This window comes from Catharus ustulatus, chromosome 1, assembly GCF_009819885.2.
Source record: "Catharus ustulatus isolate bCatUst1 chromosome 1, bCatUst1.pri.v2, whole genome shotgun sequence".
NCBI lineage: Eukaryota > Metazoa > Chordata > Aves > Passeriformes > Turdidae > Catharus > Catharus ustulatus.
Genome location: NC_046221.1, coordinates 112,654,481 through 112,668,861, shown reverse-complemented (window position 1 = coordinate 112,668,861; position 14,381 = coordinate 112,654,481). Strand labels below are relative to the sequence as shown.

General features: G+C 43.8%; 2 protein-coding genes across 6 annotated transcripts in view; both read left to right on the top strand.

The window, feature by feature from the left end:
* The window catches only part of ANKRD29 (ankyrin repeat domain 29), a 31,242-nt gene extending 25,871 nt beyond the window's left edge, over positions 1-5,371 (top strand). For 4 of the 5 annotated variants that reach the window (XM_033054510.2, XM_033054500.2, XM_033054492.2 and 1 more), the window contains 2 exons: positions 731-829; positions 2,087-5,371. In XM_033054510.2, the coding sequence (XP_032910401.1) occupies positions 731-829; positions 2,087-2,170 (183 nt within the window). In that variant the 3' untranslated portion in view covers positions 2,171-5,371. The remainder of the gene's footprint in view (positions 1-730; positions 830-2,086) is intronic. The other variant, XR_004417338.2, reaches the window with a different exon arrangement.
* A 7,969-nt stretch (positions 5,372-13,340) lies between these two features.
* The window catches only part of NPC1 (NPC intracellular cholesterol transporter 1), a 28,411-nt gene continuing 27,370 nt past the window's right edge, over positions 13,341-14,381 (top strand). The window contains exon 1 of the mRNA XM_033054420.2: positions 13,341-13,542. Coding sequence (XP_032910311.1) covers positions 13,465-13,542 — 78 coding nt within the window. The 5' untranslated portion in view covers positions 13,341-13,464. The remainder of the gene's footprint in view (positions 13,543-14,381) is intronic.

Sequence of the window (14,381 nt, the reverse complement as noted above, 5' to 3'; positions counted from 1 at the left end):
TAGTCAGCAAAATAGTGCCCTAAAAGATCTGTTGTGAGCATATTCTCTACTCAATTTTGTTTTCCTCTGATTTAATTACGTGACTTGAAAAATAACAGCCATTTGGAAGCTGCTTTCTTATGAGAGATCTAATTTTATGTGTCCATAAATCACGTTCTTTGATGGCTTCTGTGCATGCAAATGACTGGCAAAGTTAATGTACTTAAAAATGTGGGTGGCATAAACTTAGTTATTAATTTTGAGTATGAAATAGCTTCCACATGTATTTCAACTGTCTGTTTGCAACCACAGACAAAAGGCCAGCCATAAAAACCAACACGAATCAGCTGCCTGACACTGAGGCCATTAATCAGAGAGAGAAGATAAAATGCACAGATGGCTTCCATTACTGCTTGTGCTTCTGTTTCACTTGTTAATGACAGATTTTGCCAGGCAGAAACAAGTGCTGTGTTCATGTCACCTCTGATCCATTGACTAGAGTGATTAATGGAAATACTGCTGTGGTAAAGTGAACTTGACGCTCATTTTTATTAAAGCATTTAAAATTACCTCCTTCACATCCCACTAGGCTGCCAGCACCCTAAACCAGACCCTATACCTTTGATAACCTAATGTCTTCCATGTTACTTCTTTCTCGCTCGTAGGTCTGTTCTTTGCAAGCATTTGTGTTTCACTGCCCTTTGCTTTTCTTCCCATGCATGGTACAAACACCTCCACTGGCATTTCCTAGAATGGGACCTCTGCTCTCCATGCAGCTGTCCTGAGTGGCAACGTAAGGACAGTGGCACTGCTCCTGGAGGCAGGAGCAGATCCATGCCTGAGGAACAAGGTAGGTCCTGGCACACCATCCTCCCAGGCATGTGTGACATCAGGGTGGGGGCAGCCCATGTTTCTGTGTAGAATTCTGGGCACTGCTAATACAGAAAAAAAAAAAAAAAAAAAGAAAAGAAAAAAAAGTCTCAAATTACACTCATTTTTCCCACATCTTGCATAGCTCTGCTAGTTTTTTAATTAGTTTTGCATTGTTTTGATAACAACAATTTTTCTATGGAAAACTTACCACAGTTTTATCCTATGTAGTGTTTTATCACATGTGTGATAATTTCTGTGGTTATGTCTTCTTCTGACACGCTTCTGAACAATTTGCTGCTAGGGTTTGATATGAATTTTTACAGCTGTAAATGAATGGTCTGGCACTGACTTCTACTTTATGACTGGGTGAGTGAAAGTTTCTAAAACAAGTAATCCAGCACATATCTTTCAAATATTTTGGTCATTTAATACAAAATCTGTGGCTGTTAATTTCTGCATCATTCCACTTGATGGCAGCACAGTTAATGCCACTCACACAGTAGTCTCTGTTAATAGACGTTTTGGGTTTATACTAAAATTCTACATATATACTGAAATTCTACAAGATTATTCTGCTACTGATAATGATCTGCAGCAGCAGGGTGTGCTGTAGAAGAAAGTGTGTGGATGAAACTTCTTCTACTGATTTTTTTTTTCTTTTTATTCTTTATTTTTTGGGGGGTGAACAACATGCCATTTGGCACGACAGAGTATATTTGCAAGACAGAATTACTGATTTTCAGAAGCACCTTCATCATAAATACTTTGTGTTACCAAGACTGCATCCAATAAATAAAAAATAAAAAAACAAACTCATTCTGTTACCAACCTTCCAGAATAACACTATTTCATAGCAATTTAAGTAGTCCCTTGGAGTTGTTTTATGAGCATTAGTACATAAGAGCCTGCCTCCTCTCCTCCAAAAAATCAGCAGCTATGCTCTCCTTTACTTCTGTGGCAGAAGCATAGGGAGCACAAGGGCATTTAGCCTAGACAGTCAGCACAAAATAAGCTGTCACTCAAATTCCATTCTGGGATTGTTTTGAAGATTAAAATGAGACTTGAACACTGAAAGATGGTTTCCTAAGATATCTTCAGCAGTGGTGGAGACAGCACTAGGAAAAACCCACATCATTATAATGACCAGTATGATCTTCTGTAGAGTGTAATGCTTTCAACCATGATTGGGAAATACTCATTCATTTCTGCTAACCTCAAGGGTTTTTTGTTTCAGGCAAATGAATTGCCGGCAGAACTAACAAAAAATGAACGCATCCTCCGACTCCTCCGCGCAAAGGAAAAGCAAAGGAAAAGTTAATGCGGCCCTATGGCAGATGCAGTGTGACAGAGATGTGCCCTGACCACAAGTAGCATGACAGTAATCCTAGGTTGGAATGGTTTGCAGAACTGATCAGCCTGTCCAGTAGACGCTCCCTGAACGCACCAGGCCCTTGCCACAGGGTCAACATGAGCTGGCACCTCTGCCTGGCATCACTGAACGTGGGACCATGACAAGAGCAGGGGGTGGCCCAGGAGCTGCATTTGCACTGCAGCCCTGCCTGTCCCCCATGCATCCCAGCACAGGCACCCCTGCTGCTTCAGGCACGCACCCCCTGCTGTCATGGCCACAGACCCATGACAGTGTGGGTAGGGAGCACTCAGCCCTTGCACCAGAAGGATACCTGGACCTTGCAGCTGTTTGGATTCAGCTGTTCATGGAGCAGCCCTGTGATGCCCCTGCCCTCCCTTCACTGACAGTGACCATTTCTCTCTACCTCCAAGTGCCATGTGAGACTAGAGGTGAGATGCCACCTGAGCCATCACAACAGCAAAAGTTCTCCTGTCAGCCCAGGGCTGAGGTAACATTTTTGCTGCTACATGAAGCTCCGTAAAAATGATCAAGAGTACTACAAATGATGCCAAAAGCTACCAACCAAACAAGAAGCAAAGGGATGTCTTCTCAATTGCAGCATCTTGATCTGCCAGTCTGTCCAGCAACAGAAACACAACAGAGCAGTTGATTTTGCGATGCCTACACAGCTTATGGGGATCCTTCCCCAACCTTGTGTGCATTTTTGTGAGTAGAAGAGGACTGGTTGCTGAGCAAACCAACCATGCCTAAAAGGGCATTTTTCCACAGGTGCAAGTACATCAGAAACTCAGCTGTCAGGCACAACAAACTGCACAGATGCTACACAAGTGGTATTTGTATGTTCTGCACCCAGACTATGGTTTAGTACCCATAGCTATTATGCAAAGCATTCATTCCCCAGGTCTATGGTAGGAACTAAGGGAGAAGTGCACAGTGTACAGGTGTTTCAACTGTTGGTGAGAGGGTTAAACCTGAACAGGCCCACTAATTATTGCAGACATGGAAAGTGAAATCTGAACAGCAGTTCTGGTCTTTGTTGTGGTTAAGACATTTAGATATGCTACTAGTGCCTGTGCGGGGAAGGCAGTGCAGATTGCAGGTGGTTTGTGAGAAGCTGTGCTGTAACCATATTGCTCTAAGACACCCCATTTAAACCCAGTCATTTCTGCAGTATAAACAGTGTATACCATATCCTGTTAGCCACAAAACCATTAGAGATAAATTTACAGTGAGTTGAGGTAAAAAGTTAGTTCAGTACATAAATCCAGGCACTTTACCCACTTTCAAACCTTGGCAAATTACTGAAGAATTGCTTTAAAAGTTGAAGACAAGGAAGATTGTACGGACACAAAATAATTCTTGCTTAAGAAATATCTGCCTAGGATTCAGCTGAACTGCTGCACTTTTGCTTTGGTGAGTTAAAAGGAAATCTGTAGGTGAGCTAACACAAATGAATGCCATTTGTGTATTGCAAATTAGCTATATGAATTATCAAACCATAAAGGTTGGTTGTTTGGGGTTTTTTTGAGAAAAAGTTAGGTAAGAAGTCGGTGTTCTGGTGAAGAGAACAGAACCAGGTATACTTTTTCTTGCATGCTGGAATTCCTATTCAATTTCTATTCTGCATTAAATAGGAATAGCTTTAAGTTTTCCAACAATGTAATAAGAAAATTTATTTGTTTAGATAATTTATGCTGCTGTATTTTTTAATTAAAATAATGTTGTGCCTAACAGAAACTTGCAGATAACTGGTACAGAACCAAAGAATTATGCAAGATGCTTAGAGGATGACTGTATCCAGAGTCTGCAAAAGACTGAAAAATACTGAGCATGCAGAAATCTCAAGAGCCTTATTGGGATCTTAAATTGCACAGCATTACAAGGGACTGCACTATAACTTCTTTAACAAACAACGCTGGAGAGGACAGGTTTACTTGGATCCTCCAGTGGGTTGAAGATGAATGAATTTTGGAGAACAGTAGAGTGACTCTGGGCAGCCTGGCCTCAGTATTGAACTTTCACTCTGAATTTTCTACAGATCAACAACTGGCAACAACCACACTTTCAAGGGGAAAAGCCCTTTCATATTTGTAAAGGAGGTGAATAATAATTAGAAGGTCTTCAGTAGCTATGCAATAAATACTCTTAGTATCAGACAGGCTGTAGTAATCACACCGTCCTAAAAATGTGGAAGCATCCATTGTTGGTGAGGGTCTCCTATTTCTTCCTGATAGCAGAGCATAGGAGAGAGGACAAGGCAAGCCAACACTGGTCCTGCAACAGCTAAAGTAAGGAAGCTGAGACAACAAACACAGGTATCCCATATCACAGGTGGCCCTTTCTTTCTGCCAGGTGTATTTTCTTGGGAGTGTTGTCTCATCCCAAAGGGGGCAGTTACTCAGCAAAGAGCTTCTTTAACTATGCCTGTCCATGGGAAGATGCATGTCTGCTCCTCACGACTTAGAGCAGGACTTTCTAAGTCCTGTGTCCAGCTGCCTCTGGTCACTGCAGCTGGGGATCTCTTGAAACACATGAAGAGCACCTGGGTCCCATCCCATAGAGAGTACCTGCTGACCTTCCAAGAGAATGCAATTACCAGGTTGGGGGTTTTTTTGGAGTGATCTTGTGCTATAATAAGCTTTTCTTCTGAACAACGTTTGAAATGCAGGGCTAGCACAGGTTTCAGGGAGAGGTTTGGTCTCTTCTTGTTCTTGCTAGTGCTGGCTGATACTATACACAGGCTGTGTGGATGGATCCATCATGGAGACCTGGCAATGAAGTCGTTCTCTGCCTGATTCAGGCTGAAATTGAATCTAGCTTCAGCAATGACACTATTCGACCAAAATGAGACTTCTGGCATGGAAACCTTCTTTTTTGGGAGCATTTGTTTAATCTTGGAGCCTTTGGAGAGAGAGATGGTTTCAGTTCTGGGCTCCCTGTAACCCAAAGGTGCTTAATCTGCCTGTATATGGGCTCTAATGTTGCAATACTGTTTATCACCATGCAATTCAATGTTTTCACAAAGAAACCTTAATAATTATTAGTATTTATGTAGCTGTTGTTATCTTTAAAGTGTTCAGCAAATATTGCTGTGGTCTATTTGTTGTATTAAAATGGAAGCCCATTTTCCCTTGGTGGCTGAAGTGATTCACTAATATTGACAGTTGTTCTCTGTATAGTTCTGGTGCCTCTTGTGTAAGGTTTTCCAAGTGCTCTACAGACACTATTATCTTTGTAAGTTCCAAAATGCATCAAGGTAAGCAAGGAAGTAAATTATTTCATTCACAGACCAGTGAAATACAGCAGCTCTTCATCAGTTCATGTCAACAGAAAAGAATAAATTTAGAAATTTAGATTTAGAAACTATGGGGCACTAAACTAATTTTATAGATGACAGGATGAAGATAGATATAATATAAAGATGTGAAATAGAACTGTGACAGAATAAGACAAGAGGTTTTTTTCTGAGTTGTTTTGGGGGTTTCTTTTCCCTTTAGTGTCATATATATCACCATCTTCCACCCAAAAAGAATAAGCTCCACTAGCACACTGATTTCAGGTTTGCTTGTCTACACATTCAGAGCCAGAGGCTCAGCCTGCTGTCCCCTCTACACTCATGCCAGTGCTATTAGCCTGATGACTTCCTATCAGCTGCAAGTGAGTACAACAGATGTGCAACCAAGCAAAAATCCACACCTATGAGTCAAGGAAAAATATAGGGCCTTTTTCTTTTATTTTATTAGTATCAATCTATTGTGTGATAGGGATGAGCACAAGGAAAAGCCTGCAGGGTCTAGAGAGAAATGACATCCCAGCATAGAGATAACAGTGGCAGAGCCACAGAGGTTCCAAAATACATGGAGTTCTTCATTTAGATTATCACTGCAGTGCAGTATGCAGAGACATCTATTCAGTAATAATACAAAAGGCAATATTGTTCCACTTGACTTGCACATGCTCTTCTTCTCCTGGAATGAAACCATCTCACTATTGATTCACCCACCTTTGTTTAGCTTAGAAAAGCTGAGGGGATTAGAGCATGACATCAAATAGCTGCAGGTCATATTTAATGCACTTTACAATGATGATTATCTGCCTCAGAGTTAATTGCAAGAATAATTCACACTTCCTTTTTCAGCCAGTCTTAGTGACTATTACAAAATCCACAAGTTAACCAAATCTGGTGTCTCAGAAATTTCAGAATTGTGATACAGAAAATGAGGTAGCACAAACCCTAGCCCATTTGTACTTCATTTGATATGAACACTTAACAGACATAAAATGCAGCCCTTGTCTGGAAACCTTGAGTCATTGGTGTTAGAATGTTAATGTTTGCTACAAGCCTCCTAATCAAAGGTAATACACAAGGCTCTCTTTCCCAGCAACAGGATATTGTACTTCACACCTGGGACTAAATGTGCCTTCTCACAGCAGCTCTGCTTTCAGCCCCTGGGAATGTCATGAGAGCTCCATACTGTTCTGAATTCCATCATTTTTTTGACCTGAACTTTTACGCATTTGATAAAGGATATATAAATTTATGTAACTCCATGTGAGACTAATGTTCTGCAACAAGAATGTTGCTTGACTAGAATAGTCTTTCCATATCATTTCAACAAAAATATACTACTCAGATAATTTTTTTTCTATATACTTCAACATTTCTTTGCTTTCTTCTGTATTCTACTCTTCTTACAATACCAGAATTAGTTTCCTATTTACACAAAGACCACTTTGTTCTATTCCTCTTGATTGATTAGACTGCTATTGTTTTCCTGGTCTTCACAGATGAGATAGCATCACAAAAAAACCCAAACCTAACCAAACCAAGCTAAAACAACAAAAAAAACCCCAACACAAAACACACACACACACACACACACACACACACACAAAAACCCCAAAAACAAAAGCAAACAAACAAACAAAAAACAAACAAACAAAAAAAACCCAACAAAACCAACAAAACCACAAACCACACCCAAAACCAAATTATCTGGCTGGAGAATAGGAAAACTTAATTTAGCATAACATAACAAGGTTTATTTCAAAGATTCAGACTGAAAAACTCCCCTTTACATTAATATCCATTAGGTCAGTTCTCTCCAAAGGTAAGATTATAAAAAGTATAGGAACCAAAAGAATAAGACAATACTTTTAATTAGTTAATCAAACATGTTTTCATGGTTCTGTTGTTATTCCTAGATGTAAAACTGTAAAACTGGCCCTTACACTGATCTGACGTATTTCAGCTAAAAAAAGTCAACATCCTGTTCATATGCTTATTTTGGTGTGCAGTGGATTATGTGCATTATAAAATCAAAAGTCTACACTGAAGCCCATATTTTGACACACTGTGACTGTGTTTGACATCCCAGGCTTTTTGCCTTATTCCTACAATTTTCTATTGCGATGAGCTACATTTTGAATAGCTTATCGCCAAAAATTCCTATGGCCATAACTCAATAAAGCATCTCACTCTATTCAGAGAATATAAAGGGAAAGTACTGTGACTTGTTCATGGCCTAAATCACTACAAAGGATGATTTCTGGGAGTGAAAAGCTTCTTAATTTTGCACATGAAAGCATAACAAAACAGTATCAAGGGACTGAAACTAGACAAATTCAAACTTCCAACTATGGATTTTTCAAGACTGAGGATAATTATTTCAGGAACAAATTGTTGAGATGGTTCCTTCATCATTTGAATTTTAAAAAAATTACTTTTCATTCTGAAATATGTGTATCAGCTAAATCATTTTGGTTTTGATGCAGGAATTACTAGATGAAATTATAAGATATACAGGATTATGTGATCATAATAGTCCCTTTGATCTTAAAAAATACGAGTCAATACACTTTTTGCTTCACCTCCTCTGTGACTTAGAGAGATGCTAACTGTCATGGGATCAATAACAGGACCATATGCCTAGCAACTGTGGCAAGATGAAATCTGAAACACATACCTAAGTTGTCTCTAGATAATCTGTTTTGCTCTCACAATGTTGAGAAGGCATTTTAACTGGACTACTGTTTTAATGTCCTGCTTTTAATGTGAAGTCAGTTGGTTCAGAACAGGCACCAGAGCTGCATAGTGCTGTATCTTGCCAGGGAACAAGGATCAGCAGAGTGATCTGAGATGCGTTGTTGGGGAACATAGCTAAGTAAGGAAGGAACACGGGACACAACATTTTTTTATGACAAATGGCTTGGATGCACAGATGGAGCATGACATTAACCTATAGTGCAGACCTGAAACAATCTGCAATTTTATACAAATTGCACAGATATGTTCTTGTGTGCTATATAAAGCACATGTATGCATACAACCAGCATATGGATATAGGCTCTCATAATCCCCTTGGAAAAGTGATATCACGACTTCATGATCTGCTTGCCTGGAATATGTTGCATAAGAGGCAGAAGAATTATTCTGCTTTCTGAAGACTCCAAGAACAGTTTCTGCAGGTGGTGCCTTGGTCAGGCTACAGCATCAGACCCTACTCACTGGGACAAACTGATATAAAACTGACAAAATGTATTCAAATCAAAATCAGTCTGTTTCTCAGGTGAACTGTAGTTCAGAAACCCATCTCCTGTTCTTCCTGACAAATCAGATTTTGGTAGTGCCCCTAGGTACTCCTCTGTGACAGTTCTGCCTGTATTCTCCACTTGGACAGCAAATTGTAACCACGTGGCAGCATGGTGCTATAAGGGTGACCGATAGTAATGCAAACCATACACAGCTGTTAGTAGGTCAAACTTTGATTTGTCAGCATATCAGTGCCTATGCACAGAGTCTGGCATAAGGACGCACTGCACATATTTGCTCACAGCAGTATGTGAAGAGTGTCTGCAGACTCTACTGCAATAACAAACTGCACTTCAACAGTGTTTTCCCTCAACAGCTAAGTAGTTGGCACCTGGTTTTGAAGCTCTTGGGCCGCATATTGCCACATAATTGCCACCTCTTTACAGAAGAGGAAATGGCACTGGCTAGGTTGGGACCTGTGCACTTCATCCAGCAAGTTTGTACCAAAGCTGCAACAAACATTGAGTTTATTCAATTCAAATCCCAAGCTTTTTCTAGAATGCAGTAAATAACTTTACTTGAGTGTAATAAAAATGAGCAAGTTTCAATTACTTCAATGATAAATGCAGAAAGGAAGCGATTTAAGGAGTGACTAGAACTGTTGAAGGTTAAATAAGAACATGCTGGCACAAGTTGGCAGAGCAAAATACACTAGGGCAGATAAAAAGATGATAAACAGACTTGATTACACATCACCTGACACACTACTTGCATATTTAAGTGAGTACTGGCATCATCATACACATTGCCCTCAGCCTCCTCACTCTGATTTGATGCCACATGGTTAATCTGAAGCCAAGAGCATCTGACCAAAATAACAGGTACATTGAGTTGTGTATAATAAAAAGCCAAGCAGGCCTCCACAGCTGAGGAAGGCAGACAAATGAGTGTTGATCAAAAGAATAATTAATCTATAACACCAAATAGGAAACACCAGGTTTGTTCAGTACTAGCATTATTCTGGTTTAGCTGGAAAAACAGACTTGGAACAAGCTACAGTGGTTTTGTCTGAGTGAGTCTACAAAAAAACAGAAGTATGAGAAACTGGGTGAAACTTTTCACTCACCTGTTGCAGCTTGTCTGCACACAGACTGCAAGACATCCCCAGGGAGAATATTCTCTTTTCCCATGTGCTCGTGCGTGGTGCTGCTCACCATAGCTCCCAGTCCTTGCAAGTGCCTCTGGGTGTTATTGCAATAGAAATAATAAAGACTTGTTACAAATGATGGAGAATAAACAGCAATAGACATTTTAATTGATTTTCCTGCAAAACAGTCACGTACTCTGTTTCCATTGGTAGGTACAAGTAACTCTACAGACAGATTAACATCTAGAAATTGCAAAGTCATTACCACTAGGTGTTCAGTTTCTACTGGAAGTGGTAACACAGGTTTCGTTTCTGCATTGCATTAAGGCATGGATACACAGTAAAGTCTACACCTCTGCAGGCAATAGTCCTGGCTTTCCATCAAAGAGACAGAACACAACAAAATTATTTCACATGAGTTTTCTGATAGGCAACTTTACACCATTCAGGGTATCCAGTGAGGGAAAGCTGTGATTTGACCCTAATGCACAAATAAAGGACTTGTTCAATGAGCTAGTAGTAGGTTCTTCTTTCAGGTGGGAAAATTTTTGTTTTGTATATGCTGCTGAGATCCAAAATAAGTGTTTCTCATAAAAATTCCAAGTCTGTAACAGTTATGCATAATCCTGGGTTTAAAAGGGAACCTTATAACTTGATAAATCTCCTTCTGAAGGAGCAGGCAGGAGTGGGAATGTTCTCTTTTGGGCCGTGTGTATCACAGACAAGGCAATGAGCTGTTGTCAGCATGTTGACCTGGGTTAATTATTCAGGGCTACTTTTCCCCTGCCCACAAAGAAGGAGATAACCTTAAGGCGATACAGTCAATGGTGCCAGCTTTGTCATTGATAGCACTCATGAAATTGTCCTTAAATGCCCATGAGCTGCCCGGTATAGCTCTGCATTCTCATCCCTCAAATTTGACACAGAGCCATGACCAACACCAACGGCTGCAGCAGGACTGAAGGCATAGCCTGCTCTGTTCACCTGGCTGCCAGGGTACAGAGGCCACATAAAAACAGATACTTGCTTGAGTTTCGGCATCTGCCATTACGCAAGATTTCAGCGTTTGTTAATTGGTCTTCATACCTACACTGCTTCAGCTTGCCAGTGCAAAAAGGCAGCAGTCTGAGGGATTGCGCTGTGTGAATTGCTCTGAGGGAGTAGCAGTGTGAATTCAGTCAGCCATCTAGAGATATTTGTAAGAGAGTTAGACAAATATTAAAATACTACCCTTCTCTCTGTGCTGTAGGTGGTAGACAAGTGTGATGCTATGGACTTAATTATTTTATGGTGAAAGTTGTCCTTGCAGTAAATTCCCTCTTGCTTGTTCCACAACACTGTACATTGGTTCTCTCTGAGCTCTCATTCTTAAGTCACTTATTCACTTTTTAATCTATACAGAAAGAAAATACCATTTCTGTTCAGTCTCTTTTGCTATCCTTCATTTTTTTTTTCAGAAGCACTGAAACAAGTTTTTACCTTGCAGCTATGCAAGCTATGCCCACTGAATTCTCTGCTTAAGTGGAGTGCCTGGAAAATGTGGCAAGTAGTTCTGCTTCTAGGATCACACTGCATAGTCCTGAATAAATTTATTATTTATTATATGAAAATTAAAACATAGTATAACTTTAACTACTCTAGCTTTGGCACATTCCAAATGCCGAGTCCTGCATTTAGGGTGGAGTAATTCCACAGAAAAACACAAGCTGGGCAGTGGCTGGATGAAAAACAGTTTGGAAGAAAAGAAAGGGGTGGTTGGGCAAAATGCTGAGCATGAGTCAGCAAGCTGCATCATCAGCAAGAGAGTGGTCAGTAGGTCAAGGGTTAGGGCTCTTCATCTCTTTGGGACATGTCAGACCACAGCTGGAGTGCTGTGTCCAGATTTAGGCTCCCCAGAACAAACAAGAAAAAAAACCCCAAAAAACCAAACACAAATAAATACACAAAATTTTTAAAAATTAAGAAAAAAAGGAAACAAACAAACAAAAGATACTGACATACTGTAGCAAAATCTATTTTACTGCCACCCCAACAGCCAGGGCAGCTGAAGCTGTGAGCTGTGTTTGCTCAGCCTGAAGCAGAAAGCTGGCTCTAGGGACATCTTACTAATCACTGCAGCTACCAAACGGGAGATGCGGAGAAGGAGGAGTTACACTCTTCTCAGTCAGGCACCATGACAGCGTAAGGGTGAACAGCCTCCAGATGGAACACGGAATTTCAGATAGCGGAAAAACATTTTACTCCAAGTGTAGTTATTCAGTTGAAGAGTTTGTCCAAAAAAGCTGTGAAATCTCCATCTCTGAAGCTATTCATAGCCGGACAATTCCCTGAGCCACCTGCTCTAACCGGGCTCTTCTCTCATCAAAAAGTCGGATTACGTGACCCCCAGGAGGTTGACGGCCAACACACCAGCCCGTGCGGTTCTGACACCTAGACTAGTCTGCGTTTCCGTCAGCAGATGGCAATACCAGCTAAATTACATGTTTTGCTCCTGCAGAGCAATGCGCGTAACCTGTCTGGGAAAGCAATAGTCGGGGAAGGCAATAAAGAGGTGGGGAAATCAGAGACTGCGTGCATGGGAATGCCTCACGCCCTGCTTTTACTGTGCCTCCTCCCAGCCAGGTCCCGAACTGATCCCAAACATTCCAAACAAGCAGAGCCCAAGGTAACACTGCCCAAACACGCAGATAGCTTTGGCAGAGCGCGGCCAGCACTCCCAGAACTGCCGATTGCGACAGCGGTCAGGCCACCGGGTGTCAGCGCGCCGGGAGCGGGCACAGCGGGCACGGCCCCGGGGCTCCCGGCACTGCAGCTGCACGGCACGCGGGGCTGAGAGACCACTCCTCAGAAACCACGAATCAGTGAATTTGAAGCTAAATCAAGTCAAATCCAAAGGTTTTTAAAGCGACTTTTTGATGTTTACAAACTACGCGATTAACACTCCCGCGGCCGGACGACGCCGCCGCCCGGCTGCCGGTGCAGCTTGGGCGGGATGGTCCATCCCGGAGGGGCACGGCTCCGCTCCCACCCCGGGACGCGCTTCCCGCCGGAGCCCCACAGAGCATCGCCCCCCGCCCCTGTGCGGCGAGGAGCCGCCCCGGCGCACCCCGCCCGCCGCCGGGACGGGCCGTGCTGGGGAGGCGGTGTCTCTGGGCAGGCCTTGCCGGGGGCGGTGTCTCTGGGCAGGCCGCGGTGGGGAGGCGGTGCCGGTGTTCCTGGTTCGGCCGTGCGAGTGAGGCGGTGCCGGGGTGGTGTTTGTGGTTCGGCCGTGCGAGGGAGGCGGTGCCGGGGTGGTGTTTGTGGTTCGGCCGTGTGAGTGAGGCGGTGCCGAAGGCGGGCCGGCGGCCGCGGTTGGCGGCGGCGCTGGGGCTGGCTCGGCCTCTCGGGCTGGCTCGGCCTCTCTTGGAAGGGGCTGGCGGCTCCGCCCGGGCAGGCGAGAGCAGCCCTTGCAGACTGCGCTGGCGCGGCTGGCTCGCCGCCCTCCTCCTGTTTCCATTCGCCGCCGCTCGGTGCTGCTGCCCACAGCGCCTGCCGGTCACCCGCGCTCCAGCCCGCGCCGCCATGGGGACCCCTCAAGGCAGCCCCGGGCGAGGCGGCCTCGGCTTCCTTGTCCTCCTCCTGCTTCTGTTGCCCGTGCGGGTGAGTCCGTGGGGTGAGGAACGCCGGGCTTCCCGGCGTGGTGGGGAGGAGAGGAAGCGGCGGGTGGGCAGCCGGTGTTGCCTGTGGCGGGGGAGCCGCGCTGTCCCCTGCGCATCCCGCCGGGGCTGTCCCGGCCGGCGGGGCTGGATAAGGGCGGCGCTGTCCCGGGTTAGGCCCCTGGGCTCGGGGCGGCGCGAAGCTGAGGTGAGGTACCGGGGTGTCCCTCCTCGTCACCGGTGGGGCTCGTCCCCCTTGTTCCGTGCCCCTGGTCCCCGTCGGGACGGGGCTGACAGCCGGTGGCAGAGCAGGCCCGCCGGGGAGCACCTGCGAACTTCAGCCTCTGCCCAGTCCCAGTCCCCTGCGGTGGCACCCGGCAGCGGCAGCCCCCGGGATGCCGCGTTCCCGTGGCGTTCCCTGGGTTATGCAATGCCCAGTGCATGTGAGTGGCCACGCAGTCACATGCTCGGCAGAGGCTTGCAGATGTCCTCAGTGTCTGGTTCGCTTTGCTTGGGGTGTAACTTAGGCTAGGTGACAGCTTCTTGTGAGTAATGATCTGTGCGGAGTGAGAGCTGCTGTTTATTCATGTGCCAGTAGAAAGACCACGTATTTCCTTAAGATCGAGGACCAGAGTATGTTGGACTTCCTGGGAGCTTTAAGAAAAAATATGGTAAAACATTCACTCCTCTCGGTCGTATTTTGTTATGCTGTAGTGCAAGACAGGAGCGGGATACTCCACATTCCTCTGGAGAAACAAGGAGTGTCTTGTAAGCCTTAGTAGTTGGCTTTCTTTCCCTTTCTACCTACATTGAAAACATACTTTCTAGGTTAAGTTTTATGAT